We start from the raw sequence: 18,543 nt of genomic DNA, 5'->3' as shown, positions 1-18,543 counted from the left end.
TTAAAAACTAAAAGGATCATGTTTTTAAATGCTTTATAAAGTATTAGGCATTGTGATTGATACGTGCCCAAGCTTAGAATAATTCATTCCATGTACTGTGGTACACTTTGCTTTAAGCATATGCAACACAGGAAAGGAAATTCACAGAGTGACAAGAATTATTGGTTGGCTGCATGAAAAGAAATTATCACAAGGTTTATTTATACAAATGATTAAGTGGAAGTTGAGAGATGATTAACATTACTTAAAACTAACACGCTATTACTATGAATAGAATAAATTGTCTACAGAAATGCAATATTGAAGTATGCAGAATCATACAAGCAATTGACCAATATTATTGTTCTACTAATCACAAACTTTTAAATGAGAATAGCAACTATTATTACAGAAGTGATCCCAATAATATATTTTTATTACATAAAGTGGCAATATTAACATGGTTATTCTTGAAAAGCTGTCAAAACTTAGATGAATTCCTAAATTGTACTCATCATTGACATCTGTGACTTCCATTAGTTGATTTATATTTTGAGACACGAAATAATTTGGTACACCTGTGATTTTAAAGCACTATATGGTTAACTTGTGTTCTTTGTACTGCCTCTGTATTTGTTTTTAAATTGAAAATAATCACAACTGGTAGTTTTTAAACTATGTATTTTTTTCATGATGACATTATATTGACTGCATAAGAAAATTCTACACCATTCCATCATCCTTATTTTATTTAGGAGTAAAAGTCAAGGATCAGTAATCCTATAATTAACTCCACAGTTTCATCAAAATGTCCCTATAATTACAATAGCTTTGAAATGACATGGCGCCCTTTTCCCAAATACTAAGGAAATAAGATAAAAATATTGAGGAATCCCTAGTTTTTATCTCCTAGGCACCTACTGATGTTAATTAAAGGCTCATTGCCTTTTCAGCTGAAATCTACATTCTGTATTGTTGATAGTAAAATGTGTAACAGAATGTTTGCCAGTTAAAGAATAATTTCAAAAAAATAATGTGTAATCACTTGAAAATATCAGTCATCTGATTGACAGAAGCTCGCTCATGTGGTTAAGTAGTAAGTACCTTGGAATGCTTTAACCATAATGAAACAATCTACTAAGACACATAATATTTCCTAGTCTTTATGACATAATGTAGCATGAAATCATGATGCTTTTGAAATACTCTGTGCAGAAATATTTATTTTTCAGCAAATATTTTCTTCAAAGATTGGTATGTGGTACTGACAGTGTAATCTACTTGCACAACTAGTTTTGCAATAACCTTCTACAAATAACTGTAAATAAGAAAAATGTAAATTTCATGTAAAAATGATTGCAAATTTTTGGTAGCTAAAAGTGTACAAGTTGTATTGAAAATATAGTATATATACATAATTTAAGAATGAAGCATATAATTTCTCATCTATTTATACATGAAAACTCAAGAATTTGTAAAAGAAATTATTTTGGGGAAAAAGAAAGTAATCTCAATAGCTAGTTAGGATACTTTATTATTAGAGAAGCCAACTATTTCCAGCATTTTACTAGGTACGCACAGTGCTAGATATAAGCATGGTGGTGCTGATGTATTTCACAAAATCACACAATTGTAACAGTGCTGCTATGGTTTTACTAAGTTCCACTAGAACACTAGTAAGCTGGACTGAGTGGTAAAAAACATTAAATCGAAAATTAAAGAAACAAAACATTTTCCTTTTGTTATTGCCTATCAAGAACAAAATAATTTATTAAAACATTTATTATTTAAAATTTCTGATGACTAAACCAGCTTTAACTTACATGAGAAACAAAATTTTTATAATGTACGCTTGATTCTTTTTTTTTTCAAGAACATATCCGAACAATAGTTTCATTTGCCTGTTTCATACATACTTAATTTCTGCCAGATACATTAATTTATTAAGAAAAAAATCAAACTATCTTCAAAAGAAAACTTAAATAAAATTTGTTGGTCGTGATGCGGAAATTTTCTAAGCTAAGGACTGTTTAGTGATTTAGATTCCCAACTATTCCTTTTTAAAGTTTAAAAAAAAATGAAGAGAACATTTCCCTGTTTAATAAATGAGAACTAAACAGATTAGCAGAAAGCACTGTATTGATATCTATAAGTGAGGCCAATTAGAAAATAAGTCTCTTGTAATAAATCAGGGTTATTGCATTTAAATAGCTCTGGGAAATGAAACATGCATCCAAATATTCAGTTAATTCTACAATCATTTTTATATGGCTTATCATTTTTTAGAAAATGTTATCTTTAGTGTTTCTGGAACACTCAGACTAGCACTGTCCAAGTGTTCCTTTGAAGTGTCAGTAACCATAGCAAGATAAAATGTGATTAAATACAGTCAAGTAAGATGCAAATGACTGTATGCATGTATCTATAATGTACATATTTATATTTTTATCTTAAGAGAAACGGTTGACCCCCTCCCCCTCACGTACACACACAAATGCAATGTTAGAAGGTACTAATTACCGGCATAACCATTAAATGATGACCTAGCCCAATTCTTCTCATTCCCTGTAAGCTTTTCAAATTGCCACCATCTCTGATGGTGCAGAAGAGGTCCACCTTAAAACAGTAAGTAGCACACAGGCAAGGATTCTCCTCAATCTCTAACTCTACGGCACATCATCATTATGTATTAATAGAAGTGCTGACAACGTCTACTATCTATTCGGATATACAGAAGCACATTTGAGTTTTGAATGCTCACAAAGTAATACACAAAGCTGCACAGCACCAAACTACTTGGGTAAAAGGAATAGTAAGTAATACAAGACTCTTCTTTATATTCAAGTAAAATGACTTTTTTAAGAACAAGTAGAAAAAGACATGGCAGGAAACAATTAAAAGCACAGATTTCCCAGTATTCTAATAATAAGGTGATAGTAAGTCAGCCAGACATTTTTCGTAAGTTTCCCAGTGTTTTGCTGGAACATAGTTTTGTGCTCAATATTCTAAATTACAAGACAATTTTAATATATGTACATATGTGATGTTATGACATTCTAGACCACATATCTGAACAGTCTTCATTTAAAATTATTTCTGTATTCATCTAACAGAAGTTCAAAATGTTTATTTTTCGGCATCATTTATTATTATGAGACCTAGGCATACTCTTTGATGGTACCTTAGCATTGTACATTTATTTCAAAGTGCTTAATTTATTATGTAAATGACCGAATTAAGACCAAAAAAAAATGTAATCTTTTAATACAAGTTCCAAAGTACTAGAACATCCATGGTTGTATTATAAAGTTAAAAACAAAAAATATGCTAACATGAAAGAAGCCTTGGATTTTACTTACTAAATTTACCAAATTTTCACAAACTTATTCTTAATTTCCCAGAAAACTGCTACAAATAGGAGAAAACATATCATCTATGAGGCTGTCAAACATGAAAGGACAAAGAAAATCACATTTCTGACAAACAGTATTTATTTTGTTTGTTCAGTTTAGTAATGCCGTAAGATTACAAGTGAACTTGATTTGTATATTTCACTTACAGAAATAATCACAAATTGATGTTTTTAATTGCAGAGTTTAAACTACATTAATAAATTCGTTTCTTCCAAGGTAAATGTCTTTCCTGGAAATAAACATATCACTTGACATTGTTTAACCTTTTGTTTCTTAATGCATGCTTAAATAGATCCAATGAGCACAGTCCTTGAGATAACATTTAAAGTGGACCAAATTAAGATCCTAATAGTATTGGTTTCCCCTTGATGTAATTTAAAACGTGTAAACTGGCACTTGAATTAGAAGTGCAATACCTAACATTTAATTATTTGGCATTTTTTTTAGGTATAGGTGAATTACTGTACTGTTATTTGAACTGAAGCATCTCATAATATACATGTAACAACAGATTTTGTATGATAAAACTTTACAGCAAGCTATTTGAATGTTTATTAAAAAATTCTCAAAATGAAATGGAAATGTTTACTGTATAAATAAAAGCACTTAGACATTAAGTGTGTACATTATTCAATGATTTACAACATAAGAAAGGTCATGAATTAAGCAGTACAAGCACCCATACTATATTAATATTCCAGTCATGTTCATCATGAAACTATTTTAATTTTTACGTTAGGGATGAATGCCTGTTTACATCAATTATCTTGAAACATAGCAAGAGTAAATTGTATTTCTGTATAAAATCCCAGTAAAATATTCTCTATGCCTAATGTTTTTATAAGATTATGTAAAGTGCAAAAGAACTGTCTGACCATAAAGTTGGATTGGTTGGAAAATTATTTTTGCTAGAAAAAGGGGTGCTATGTCCAAAAGTGTGGAAAAAAACTGGGTCAAATAAAATTAACAGGATCTTACGTACCTTGGGCTTAAGCTTCCTGAGGAGAATTCCCCAACTACCTCTGGCCATGGAAACTCATTCTCACAGACCGCCTATGACCAAGTCACAGGAAGACCTTTGGAAAAGGATGAGTTAGAGGACTGTGTCAAGAGTTCTAATACAATGTGTCATTTGGCAGAAACTTCTATGAAAAATACTACATGCCATTTTTAAAGTTTTACCTCAACTATGAGCCTCCAAGTAAGTAAAATTATAATTGACCTTAGAACAGTACAATAACTCAACCACCTATAACCTGGATTTTAAGAGTCCAGGCTGCTGAATCCTATTATCACCCTTATTCAAGGATTCAGTGTGAATGATACACAGTGTGTTTACATTAGCTTTATCCTACAATACTTCTATTTAGAATTCTGTATTTTTTTATGGCTCAGTTAATACTCTCTCATATAATCAAACATACAAGCAAGAAAAAAATTAACATCCAGAGGACAAAATTATATGGATTATTTATTCACATTTTTTTTATAAAACTGACCAAAAGAATTTGACAGCTAATTATATAAAATTATCAATATTAAATGACTATAACTACCTTTCCAGGATTTTTTAAAGTGAAAGTTGATTTTCAAATTCTATAAGTGTGTAAGTTGTTTTCCAAGATATTTCTATTCATCTTTCATTTTTTAAGAAACACAGTTTTATAAAATTATATGCACTAATTTGGTCACCAGTCATACTAAAATTGCATCAATGTATACAGTAGTGTCAATTGCATCAATGTATACAGTAGTGTCCCCATATCCCTGATTTCAGTTACCTGAGGTCAACCTGTGGTCTGAAAATAGTAAATGGAAAATTCCAGAAATAAACAATTCATTAAGTTTTAAACTGCATGCTGTTCTGAGTAGTGTGATGAAATTTTGAGCCATCCCACTCCATCTCTCCCGGGACACAAATCTTCTCTTTGTCTGACATGCCTATGCTGTATGTGTAGTACAGTTAAGATACACTGAGAGACCACATTCACGTAACATTATAGTATATTATTATAATATCCTATTTTATTATTACTGTTGTTAATCACTTACTGTGCCTAATTTATAAATTACACCTTATCATAGGTAAGTGTGTATAGGAAAAAACAGTATATCTAGAGTTAGGTACTATCCACAGATTCAGGAATCCACTGAAGGTCCTGGAACATATCCCCCCAGATAAGAGGGGATGACTGTATTCACCTTTAAGTTGGGGGAAGATATTCAGTTAAAGAATAAGAAAAACACATGGTTTATTAAATCTTCATTAACAAAGACGGTGTTTGCCAAAAAGGAGGCTGGATTAATTATAACAACTTATACCAGGGATCAAAATTCTAAGGACCTGATGACTCCACTTTGAAATTTCCTTGGTCAGACCCCACAGAAATGTTGCTGGGGTGCCTATCACGCTCCGCACCCCACACTACACAGATGTGCCCAAAAATCTTATCGGTTTACTAATGCCAAAACCACCAGCTAATGTTGTCAAGAAAGTCAAATTTATAAGTTATGCACATTTAAACAAAGTGGTATATTACTTGATGTTTTACCCTTGTAAACAGTTGGAAGTATGGATAAACATCAATTAAGTTTAACAGAAATTTAAATGCTGACATGTGGTTAAAAATGTCATTTCCAGAAAATTGAGATTTAGAAAAAGATGCCATTTTAGATTATCAATGTCTTCACTAATGAAAAAAGAGCAGAGAGAAAAGTTATTTATTAAGAACTTGTTTTTCATAGAAGACAACAAAACATACTAAAGAAAAATATACAATGTAAAAAATAAAAAAGGAAAAATGATGCCTCCTATAGTCTTATTTCACTATATCTTATGGTCCACCAAAGGCAATTAAAATACAATTTTAGGAACTATAATTTTCTTCTTCACAGTTAAAAACAAGTAAGCTTCTGTTCTTTGATTATGTGAACAAAAACAAACCCTGTCATGGATATGGCACAAAATCCGGGATCACCCTTCTAGCTCACCCTCAAACACCAATAATTACAAACAAAATTTAAAAGGTAAAATTTGTAACCTTCAGATAAGGATAAATACATTTTTATCTAGACTTTCATCGTTTTGCTTCTTATATAATCTATCTTATAAATACATTCCTCTAGGTTTATATTGTAAAAATTAAGGTTAAGAGATATTTACATCAATTAATCATATAGTAACATCAATTAATCATATAGTAATATTTGATGACATTATGCAGATATCTGTAAAGTGATAACCTCTCTACAAGCAACGACATCCCAAATACATCCCAATGATAAGTAACGACATCCCAAATAAGAAACATTCCTTTTCTTGCTTCTTTGAACTGTATACAAATAAAAACATATTACATATTATATGTATTAGATATCTAATATAAAGGAAAGAAATTTAACAGGTAGAAACATGGAAATGCCCCAAAAGCTTTAATTCAAAGTAGTCCAGTTCATTTCTTCCAAGCAGAAAAATTCACAGTATTCCTTTGGCTTTCAAATTCTTGGCATTCAGATTGCCATAGTGCCCTGCAAAAACTTATAAACAAAATTGTCAGTTGGTAACAGTAAAATGGTGTTTGTTTTGATTAATTATATTCCATAAAAGCATTTTTACCAGATGAGAAACTGATTTTCCAATTCAACCAATATATGTACTAGTAGGGTAATGCTGACCCTGTAACTTCCACAAAACAAAAACAAAATCCCTGAAACACTGAAGCACATGTGGAATACAACCTTCCTACAGCTTCAACTATAAAACAAACAAACAAAAACCGGACTCAGGTTAGTAGCAACAATTTGAAATGAAAAATGAACAGCTTCATAATCTATCATAGATGAAAATTTCCTATAGAACTAAGAGAGATCACCGGTAAACTAGTCTTCATAAAAATAATAGTAGTTTTGCCCTTAAAAGTGATTTGGAAGATAAACTGCCAAAACCCTGCCATAAAATGTTAAAGTATTTTTATGTTTAATATAAAGTCAAGTTGGTATTTGTACCAATATTGAATCTTATATTTGCATTCATGTAAAAAATACAGAAAAAGAATATGGCCTATGAAATATATTATTCCAAGTACAGATACCAAGGATCACTGAAAAATTTTTAATAATCATGAACACCTCTAGAACACAATATAGACATCAATACAGGTATTATGCAGGATACTCACATCATCGTATACAAAATTCACAACCCCTTGTTGCAAGTGGTCTCTTCTCCTAAAGAAATCTTTAAATAAATAATATTTTTATTATAGTTTAAAATCTATAGTTTCAAATACCTGATGTCCCCAGGTACTAAAAATGAATAATTTCATACTCAATTAAATCTTAAGTGACTTTATATCTTAGTCACTGAGACATGAAAAATGTCTCCCAAACTGAGCTACCACATAGAATATACTATTCATATTCCAAAATTTTCAAAAACTTAAATTTCTGATTAGATTTAACACAGAAAGAAGGGGAAATACACTTGCTGCAGAAAAACAGACATTACTCAAGAAAAATCGCTATGTAATACTTTACCCATTTTTAAATGATCAATACCTGTCAAAGCTCGAAGCTTCACACAGCAAGCAACATAATCATCAAAAAAGATTCTGCCATTCTTGCTATAACGTTTAATAATAGCAGTTAATGTTTGAGGACTCAATCTGTAACCTAAAAACAGAGATTGATAAATTAAAATTTCTACAACTAAACACCAGAAGAAGACCACAACAAACCTTGCATTCTTGTAAATAATGATAAACTAACTTTTCAAAATTCATTCCATAAAAATGTTAGAAACAAAACACAATGTTAGAAACAAAATGTTCATATTAAAATTGATCAAAGTAGCTATTAATTACTAATAATGGTACATAAATATCACTTTCCCTTTGTAATAAAATCAAAGCTAAAAAATTAGTTTTTGTGATTTTTAAAAATATATTTTGATTTTGAAATAACATCTAGGGTAGTTCCTGATTTTAATGCTTCAATATTTCAATTCTATAATTTTATTTATTTTTCACTGTTCAGGTAAGTTTTTTATTTATCTTTTCTCTTTTTATTTGAGGTGTAACTGATGTATAACATTATATTAATTTCAGGTGTACAACATAATGATTCAAAATTTGTATGTACTGTAAAATAATCACCACAGTAAGTCAACATCTGTCACAATATAGTTACAAACTTCTTTCTCTTATGATTAAGAACTTTAAAGATTTACTGTCTTAGCAACTTTAAAATATGCTTCAGTATTTGAAATTTGAATTTCAAACATTATTTCAAGAAAATTTCAAGTATATTTGAATTTCAAGTATTATTAACTGCAGTCATCAGGCTATACATTACAACCCCATGATTTATTTTATAACTGGAAAGGGTACCTTTTGACCCCTTTCAACCATCAATTTCGTAATTTATAATTCCTTAAAGAATATCAAAGCAAAGATTATCAGAGACATTTGCCATCATTCAAATCCTGGATTTTCCCTTGAGTATTTTACTTACAATTGTCAACAAAGACAATTTGAGGTTACTGAAAACATGGTTACTCAGAAGGGGAAGAAATAGAAAAATATTATTCCTTTATGTCCCATAACCCTTATTCTGTTTTTTTCAGAGACTTTCATCTTATCTATAGCCTTCTACTTCCTTGGTTCTTTTTTGTCTAGGCCTGTGGTCTCCAAAAGTTTTTGATTGTGTATTCCTATTAGTAAAAAGTTTTGGATCATTTATTCCATTATATGTTAGATTATTTACATTTTTAAATATATATAAAACCAGAATTAAAAAAAGAATGAAATAAAAATTAGAAATATAAATTAATATATTCAACTTTCTGCATCTCTATAGACAGTCTTATACATTTAATGAGATGTGTGCACTGTGCTGTGAAGAATGTTGGCCTAGAAATATTGCCTTTATAATATGACTGGGTTAGCAGATTTGGACAAAAGACACTAATCCATTCAAAGGGTAAAGCAATAAAAAAATAAACACAATAGGAGAAAATTCTATGTGTAGCTATAATAAAAGGTAATCCAGGAAACTAGCTAAAAGTAAATGAAAGGAAAGGTATAACTTAATAGAAGTAAAACTTGCAAACTTATATAGTCATATGCAAATTCATTTTGAGCTTTCTATAAGAGAATTATGATCTTGATGTGGTACTGATAAAATTCTTACGATTTCCCATAGCATTCTCAGCAAAATAATTTGAATATTTTTAAATATATATGAAGATCTTAAATTTAAATAATCCAGAATACCTTTTTGTTATACTCAACTGCCTATGTGAACTCTGGTGGTTTTCTTTTTGAAAAAAAAGTAGATTGAGAACCTTAGCTTATCAAAAATATGATAAAAATAAAGTTACATTCTTCTAACATATTCTAAAATGCAGACTCCCTTCCCATTTTGAGGTATTTTGGTGTCTACTGTATGTTCTATACTAACATAAGGAAAAAAAGTGTTCTTTACTGCAGCAAAGCAGATTATAATATGGAAACCTCTAACTGAGATAAGTCTTTGCTGTCAAATTGGAGATCTTATCAAGTTACGATAGAGTAACAATATAAATGGTGAGTACTAACAATTAGAGGAATACATGTAAATACACGGGAGAGAGGAAATTTAGAAATTGCTTTATCACCCAGAATATATGAAAGATCTTTGGAAACAATAATGCATAAAATGTTTTTTGTTTGTTTGTTTAAGATCTTTATTCAGAATTTGTCTACAACACTGAAATCAAACTAGGCAATGTCTAGTGAAATAATACATCCCTTTATTACACAGCAATTGATACAATTAAGATTAATCTGATTAAAGAATAAAGGTAACCTGGAGAGAATTTTAATACTCTTACCCATAGCAGCAATGGCTTGATTCAATTCATGATGTTCTACTGTGCCACTTTGGTCTTGATCAATAGTTACGAAGTTTTGTTTCCAGGCATTAAGAGCTGTCCAAAGTTCTTTAAATTCATTAAATCCCATTTTTCCTGTGTAATCTCTCTGAACGTTTTATTAACAAAAATAAATTTTGATATCAAAGAAAATTTACCAAACCCAAAACTCAAATCATTGACAAAAGCAAAAACAAAAACAAAAAGGTTAGTATGTTTCTGCAAGAGTTAGCCAAATTCAGCATATGAATATATTTCTGTATAAAAATGAAAAGTATGGAATTTAAAAAAGATCTTACAAAGTGCTTTCAAACTCTCCAGTTTACTATGGTCATCTATAATCAACAATTGCCTTAATATTCAGGAAGCAATTATTCAATATTCTAGTATTTTCTATTTTTATTGAAGGATACATCCAACATGGCAATCATAATTCTGCAGGTTTCCAAACTGAAGGCTATAAAACATAAATTACTTGAATTAGAATCTGCTCAATTTTATCTATGTAAAATTATGACAATTTCTATTTTCAGAATAAAACATTTAAAATATGTCAAAAATACACAATCATCCCAATGAACAAATTTTGAATGAAGAAACTGAGGCACAGAAAGATAAAGTTTCTCAAGATCATAGAGCTAATAAGTGGAAGAATCAGGATTGGAGCCTAGCACTCCTTGATATAAAAACTACTTTAGCAAGGAAGAGGAGATTGGTGAAGTCCACATGAGAAATCTCTGGAGTGGCTTTCAATAATTTCCCAAACAAAATATATCTGTCTTTCATGGCACATATTCATTAAAAGGAAAAATTTGAATAAATGACTAAATAGCAAAAATTTAGGCATCAAGTAAGCATATATTCAATCTCAAGATAGGATCAAGTATATAAAAGATTAAATATTTTTAACAAAAAAATGAAAAGAGAATTTTCAGGAAAGTTGACAGATTTTTGCTCTCTCCCCACACCCCATTAGAATAGAGAGTAAACTGACTTTTTTTAAAAAAGCCCTAAACCAAAAAGAGAATGAGAGAAGAAACAAAGGAACAAAATTTTGCAAGTTGGAAAAGTAGATTGACATGAGTTAACTAACCTAGATCTGAGAAAGTGGCTTCTTGAACTTACAATAACAAAAACTGAGAAGTAGCCTGGTTATATTGGAGAAGACCTCAAAAGTTTAAGAATTGACAATACCTCTGTAAATGAGTATAAAGGTAAGATAAAAACAGAAGGACTGGTTGAATGTCTACTTAAGGACTATTTAGAGCACCAAATCCTCTCCTTGCCCCAGCTCAGTGGATGGTTGCCATGTCTACTCCCACCCCAGCAGATGTCTAGGAGTTTATTCCCTGGAGAGGTCCCTAAACTGCAGGATATCAGGCACAGTTGAAGATAGGGCTATTTACTAAAAACAAGGCAATTAAATCACAATTTACAAAAGTCTGAGAGCTCTGATGAGTCCTCTCTCCTCCTTTCCAGAAAGACCAACTGAACGCCCAGCCCAAAAGGAAATCCCTTAAAGATAGTAACACCCAGCGTTGCACAACAAACTGTCCAGCCTAACCACCAGACACTAAAGTCTACAATCAACACCTAACCATCATCTCAGAGCTTCCAACAAGTACTTTAGATAAAGATGACCAAGGATCACCAGACACCTGAGAAAAGCATCGAATATGAAAGACAACCAAACAAACTGGAAAAGAAACTAGGAGAAAAACAAAAGTTATGTAGGAAGAAAAAAAAAGTACAGTAAGTCTCAGAGAGATAAGGGAAGACATTACTTTCAGAAAAAAAGAATGGAAGTTCTTGGATTTTAAGAACATGATAGGAGAAATGAAAGACTCAATAGAAGATTTAGAAAATGAAGATAAGGAAAGTTCCCCCAAAGTAGAGGAAAACAAGAAATAGGAGAGAAAAGGTACTAATCCATTCTAAACAACAGGCATTCCAGAAAGAGAAAATGGAGAAAATGTCACTGAAGACAATTTCCCAGAATTAAAGTAAATGAGTTCCAATACCAGGAGTGCCCACTGAGAGTCCCACACAACACAACTAGGCATATCCCTGTGAAATACCAGAGTCAGAACACAGGAGATTTCACAAGTCTCAAGAGAGGAAAAACAAATCACATACAGGCAGGAAACAGACAGATAAAGCAACAACGGAAGCTAGAAACAATGGACTAATACCTTTAAAATTCCAAGTGAAAATGATCTGTAACCTACAGTTCTATACTTGGCCAATCACTTAATTCTGAGGATTTGCAGATAAAACTCTCAAAAAATTTACCCCCCATGCGTTCGTCTATTAAGAAGCTCATTCATGTTACATTTTATTGAATTAAAAAAGATGACAAGAGTTGAAATGAAGGGGAGATTCAATTCCAGAGAGAGAAGAAAGGCAGCTCCAGGATGATGGTGAAGGAATGCCAATATGACAGCTCTGCACAGAAAGTACAGCACAACAGAAAGCTCCAGGATGATGATTAATTTCAGGAAAGGAAAAAGTTACATAAAATGGAATTAATCACATCTATCACAAGTCACAGGAAGAGCATGTAGATAGTAACAATGAGGCAAATACTGATTACTGATCTAACGAAAATTACTATATAGCTATATTGGAGGGATGGGATGATGGAAAGGGTTCCTATGTGGAGTGCAGGGACAAGGGTAGGTTTAAGGTTGAGGGTTAAATCTTCATGTTCCATCTATTGATAATCATTAAAACTGAAAATCAATAGTGATAAAAAGCATGTTATTTTGTGATCTGGAGGCAAATTTCAAAAGAATCAGCTGAAAAAGTTAAGAGATTTCGTTCTGAATGGTTAACACTAGGGAAACAGGAATGCACAATAAACAGTTATTTTCCTAACAAGCTTTGCAGAATTATCTGACTCTTTACATTATGTGCATGTATATCTGTGATAAATTAAAAAATATATATTTTAAGTATGGGGACAAAATGTTACAAAATGAATTTCCTATTCCAATTTGAACAGAGGAGAAAAAAGATCTCACGAGAGTAAGTCCCACTAATTCCAGACTGTGTCAAACACTTCTGAAGTTCTTCTGCGTCCACTTCACCATCCTGTCAAAGATAATTATGATCTGATTTAATGTGCAGTTGTATAAAAGCATGTTAAAATGCTAACTGGCTATTCTAGGCCAATCAATAAATATGTATTCTTGAAAACATTACTCTATCATCAATGACAAAATAACAGAGATAATTATTGACAGCATAGACATATTACAGAACACCATGCAATATGAATAATTTTTTCACAATCAAATTATATTCTGTTAATTTTTCAAGCATTTCAAGTATAATTTATTTTCTCCACTTCTGGAAAATAGCACAATCCCTGTTATAATAGCTCAAAACAGTATCTTTTGAGAATCACTAAATGGTATAGTGTAACAGTTATGATTCCATTTAGTGGAAAATAATAAAAAATGTTATCAAAGGGGCTTTAAAACAACAAAGGTTTATTATTTTATACAGAGAGCCTGGGGCTAGGCAGGACAGGATTAATGACACCATCAATCTCTTTACATTTTTCCACATTCCCCACCCATAGTCTTTTAACTGACATTTCTTGCCTCAAGGTCACAAGATGGCTGCTGTACTTCTATACCTCAAGTTCCCTCTTTAGGCCAGAAGAATGAAGGAGCAAAAAGAGCAATGGTATTTCCCAGAAAGGCTTTCCTCATTTGGAAAAGGAAAGCATCCCTAAGAAAGTGCACCTACATCTCAATGGCCAGTCCTATGGCACATGGCAACTTTACTAGTGACAAAGGTGTCTGAGATGGTGAGTATTAGGAGTTACAACTTCTACCACAAAAGAAAAAAGGAAAGGTGGTTGTGAACAAAAATGGGGTAGCTAAAACAAAGCACCTGCCACATGTAATAATTCTGTGTATATCCTCTATTTCTAGCAAAACATGAGATCTAGAGACACTTAGGTGAATGAATAATGGATGAAAAAATGTTATCAAAGTTTTATGAAATTCTAATTATTCAATAAATCTTTCTTGACCAGTGAAAAAGAGATATTTACTAAGACTAACACTCAAGTGTGAATCTGTCTCTGTTCTCAGTCTGGAATTTCATCTCCATTCTGCCCTGTTTTTTTTTTCCCTGTTCCTGACCTACTTTATCATCAAGCCTCTCCCAGAACCATCCACAATTTTCAAGTCCCCTTTTTGACATTCTGCCCCAGCTTCCTCAGGGGATTTACATATAGATCTCTTTTTCCAAATCTTCTCTACTCAGTCTCCACACACCACCTTGTTTCCATTTTTAGTGAAATGAACAATGTGTCAGGCATCATACTAATAGACTTTTTAAAATAAAGTCATTGCCTTCATCTCTAATCTCAGGAAGAAAACTAGTCTAGATAAGTTTAAAATACAAATTTCATATATACTTAAAAATGATATACTGAGTAAAGAAAGGATGGACATTTTTTAAAAAAATATCTATCATGTTTTAAAATTGGTATTTGTGCATCTCACCTGTCCTGCTACAGCAGTGAAGTATGTCCACATGGGGTCCCCCGCTGAGTGATAACTGTCCGAATAAGCTGAGTATCCAGAGTATTCATCAGGGAGCCCATGTGGCCCTAGGCCTGGCACTGGCTGTCCCATCTGCATTGCAGGGATCTGACCCCTAAAATTTCCAAACTGGAAGAATGAAAAAGGAGAAAGTTATTAATACAAATATTACCCATTATTCATTAAGTTGGTTTAAAAGAAAATATGTAAGAGCAGTCCATGGAAAAACAAGAATACAGCAACCGAAAGCTTCCAAATTCACTATCACAAAAGCTGTTAGCTACAAAATGCCAGATGTCCTGCATTAGGATCTAATTCAGTTTGTTAGCATATGTTATCCATCATTAAAAGAAGTGTGAAAGAAAAAAGAAGTGTCTAGCCTCTAAGAACTTAATCTAACAGATAAATATGAGGCACAATTTTAAAAAGCGTTTACCATGACCATCACTGAAATAAACAAAAAGTGAAAAATATAAGAAAATTTCCCCTACAGGAAAACTAAGAAGCAGTATAACTAAAGGCACATACTTAGAAAAATGCATAGTAAAATGCAATGAAATTGTAAATAAAGGGAAACTGTATAGGGCTGAAACACCCTCTCCACCAGAAAATATTTATTTTAAATAAAAGTAAGACACCAATGAACCGATCAATAAAGTGATAACTCTAACCAGGGTTCTTTTCAAAACTAGTAACAAGTAGAATAGCAACACTAATAATACACAACAAATATTTATTGAGAGCTTTTTATATCCCAGGTACTACTATTCTAAGTATTTTATGTCTATCCTGTGATTTGATTTTCCAACAACTCTATGAGATATGAAAGTACTATGTCCCTTTTGCAGTTGAGGACCTGAAACTTCAACAACAGATTTTCTGAATTAGTTAAGGTCAAATAACTAGTAAGAAGTACACCAGGATAGTCTGACCCTAGAGGCTATCTATTGGATTTTTTCCTTCTATGGCTCTGATTTCTCTCTTATTTTCACTTTGGAACTTAGTTTTCATTTTTAATTTTAAAAAGATATTTTACTCAGTATTTTTATGAGTCTGGAAGAGGAAAAAGCAACAAGATGGTTTATTATTTCATTTTGAACAAAAATATTTTTCACTTGCATTGGCTTTTTTTCATACAGTGTTGACCTTTAATTTTTTTTTTCTTTTTTAGTTTTCAATTATAGTTGACATTCAATATATTAGTTTCAGGTGTACAGCATATTGGTTAGACATTTATATAAATTGCAAAGTGATGTCCCTAATAAGTCTACTATACCCCGATGCAACACAGTTATTGCCCATTATTGCCTATATTCCCTATGCTATACTTTACATTCCTGTGACTATTTTGTAACTGCCAATTTGTACTTCACTTCCATTATTTAAGGATGAACAGAGATTGCCAGAAGGCAAAACAGAATGGGATTTGAGTATAAGGAGGAAAAAAAAGACAACAGATAGGAGTCACTTGTAGTAGTTTGAAAAGTTGCAGCACGGGATGTGGTAAGAGCAAAAGTATAGAGGAAGTACTGGAGCTCTAAGAAATGTGCTCAAGGAGGTGGTCAGAACCCAGATTATGAAGTAATGAAGTACAAGAAAGGAAACAGAAAACATTAAAACAACAAAATGGATTAAAAACAACCAAAAAATAGATGTTGATTTTTAAAAGTCGCTTCTTTGAAGAGACCGAAAGGACAGGCCAATTCCAGGAATAATATAAAGAAGAGTATATGATCATACATAGACGCAGAGCGCTGGTAAGGAAGTAGCCAATTCTTTGAATGGAAATCTATTATTCTCACCATCCCACTCCACCATATATATGTCTTTAGAACATACAGAGTAAAAATACCACATTTCTAACACCAAGCTTCACAGGGTAATGAAAATGTGTAGAAAGTAAATTTTAAGAGCCCCACCAGTTTTGCTACCTGGATTAATCTTTGAAGGAGTCTTTATATTCCTGAGGCATCTGAAACTTTCTTAGTAAATGTAAGGATTTATGAGAGGCAGACATAGTAAAGTAGAAGAGGCCAGGAGGAACACAGGTAAGTTTTGGGGTAGATCAATTTTAGGAACAAGTGTGTGTGGAAGCTGAGGGCCTGTAAACTCATTCCTTAAAAACGAAAAGAAAATCCCCAGGTACTACTACCAGGGGTAGGAATAACTCCTTTGAAGACCGCTGCCATATGACAGTGTGAAGCCCTATATTGAATATCAGTAAAGCTCAATCTCTCTTTCTAGGTATAAACAAGTCCAATTAAAATTGGAAATTGTCCCCCCACACCCCAATGGATCATCCCTCCCGCGCCTTGTGTGAACACAGGAGTGCGCTCACCCTACTTTGGAGATCACTGACTTAAATACCGAAGGTCGGGCTTCTTTCTAAACATAAAAAGCTAGCCAGCTGGCTACCACAAGGAGAACGTCTCCGTCTCAAAGGTGATGCAATGCGCTATGTAAGAAAGAGTAACCCTGCCCAACTTCCCAAGTCTGGAAGAACAGGTTGCCCTTGGCAGAATACTAAAGATTAGGAGGCGTTTAGCCGATCTTAATTTATTCCTAAGCAACTTTTGAAGGCCAGAAAACAGGAAGTGGTCCAAAATTTCAGAAACAGGGTATCTAGCAAAACCGAGTGGCGTGTACGGGGGTGGAGATGGGGCACAAAAGATTACTGAAACAAGAAAAGGGAGTTTTTCCTCCATTCCAGTAAAGAAAAACACATCACACTCTTGGATCCTGGGGACGCGCCTAAGAGACACCCAGGGTCCAGGACACCTGCAGCTCCCCCGTCAGTCAGGCCCCGGCCTCCAGCACCGCGCGGCGATCGGGCGCCACCGAGTTCCAGGGGGCGGGTGGAAGAGCAGCGGCCGAAGGCGGACCCGTCACGTCGGCACCACCCGCAGGGGCGCCACACCCCGCGGGGGCGGAGGCTGCGACGAAGCGGCCCGGACTCACCCCTCCTCCATATCCCGGGTAGGCCATGACGACCGGAGCAAGCGTCACCTGTCACCCTTTGAACCTGCGTCCGCCCGGCTGGGTGAACAGCGCAGGTGCAGGTGAGGCGGTTTACTCGCCAGAGACCGCCCCGTCCCGGAGCCCAGCCCCACGTGGCTTGGTTCCGATTGGCTGAATCCCATTCTTAGTCCCACCCATCTCTTCTCTGAGTGGCTTCACGGTCCCAGCCCCTTCCGGCTCGGCTCCTACTGGTTCGCTCAGGTCTCGTGCTCTCTCCTCGGGAAACCCCGAGCAAGAGTTTACTTCGGATAATTCCAGCCTCTCTCTGGAGACCTAAATTTCTTTTCTCTTTAGAAACCCCTTACTGGGCATGACTTCTTTTAACCTACTCCCCCGATTTTATTGAGCTGGACTTCCAAATCTGTGAATTTCAAAACCTGTAGTTACTCAAATTTATTTTTGTAGTAGTGTTGATGTCAAATAATCAAAATTTTGAAACCTTTAATCCTGCCTCAAGGGGAGTGCTTCTGAGCTAAAAGCCACTTGACGCCAATATTGACCAAAAGGTTATTTGTAGTTTGGTAGATAAACCGTAGCTATAGTTGCCAGTTTTAGCAAAAATACAGTTCCAAATAAAGTTATTTTTATATGTCTCAAATATTGCACGAGACATGCACTTATACTAAAAATTATCCATTGTTTATACGCTGATAATATACAA

General features: G+C 33.3%; 1 protein-coding gene across 5 annotated transcripts; it reads right to left on the bottom strand.

Annotated features, from left to right (window-relative positions):
- Positions 1-170: 170 nt before the first annotated feature.
- On the bottom strand, positions 171-17,965 carry GCA (grancalcin). Of its 5 annotated transcripts, none has more exons than XM_081052828.1 (8): positions 17,823-17,965; positions 14,826-14,993; positions 13,326-13,395; positions 10,716-10,759; positions 10,264-10,411; positions 7,950-8,063; positions 7,571-7,629; positions 171-6,929 (listed from the first exon to the last, which is right to left on the bottom strand). In XM_081052828.1, the coding sequence occupies exons 1-8, from the start codon at positions 17,847-17,849 to the stop codon at positions 6,903-6,905; spliced, it is 657 nt and encodes a 218-aa protein (XP_080908954.1). In that variant the 5' UTR covers positions 17,850-17,965; the 3' UTR covers positions 171-6,902. The 5 variants fall into 5 exon arrangements, with proteins under 5 accessions (XP_080908954.1, XP_080908957.1, XP_080908953.1 ...); XM_081052831.1 differs by lacking the exon at positions 17,823-17,965 and adding an exon at positions 17,643-17,814; XM_081052827.1 differs by having other exon boundaries at positions 171-7,629.
- Positions 17,966-18,543: the final 578 nt, after the last annotated feature.

This window comes from Rhinolophus hipposideros (assembly GCF_964194185.1).
Source record: "Rhinolophus hipposideros genome assembly, chromosome: 6".
Taxonomy (NCBI): Eukaryota; Metazoa; Chordata; class Mammalia; order Chiroptera; family Rhinolophidae; genus Rhinolophus; species Rhinolophus hipposideros.
The sequence above is the reverse complement of the archived record's forward strand: the minus strand, read 5'-3'. Positions and strand labels throughout refer to the sequence as shown.

What these genes read in the sequence shown, in the direction of transcription:
- GCA (XM_081052827.1), bottom strand. Translation starts at nt 17,849, where the DNA reads ATGGCCTACCCGGGATATGGAGGAGGG. An exon ending in TTATGATTGCCATGTTGGAT is followed by an intron (nt 10,412 to 10,715) that starts GTATCCTTCAAT and finishes TAAAACGTTCAG; the next exon opens with AGAGATTACACAGGAAAAAT. An exon ending in GAAGCTTCGAGCTTTGACAG is followed by an intron (nt 7,630 to 7,949) that starts GTATTGATCATT and finishes ATTTATTTAAAG; the next exon opens with ATTTCTTTAGGAGAAGAGAC.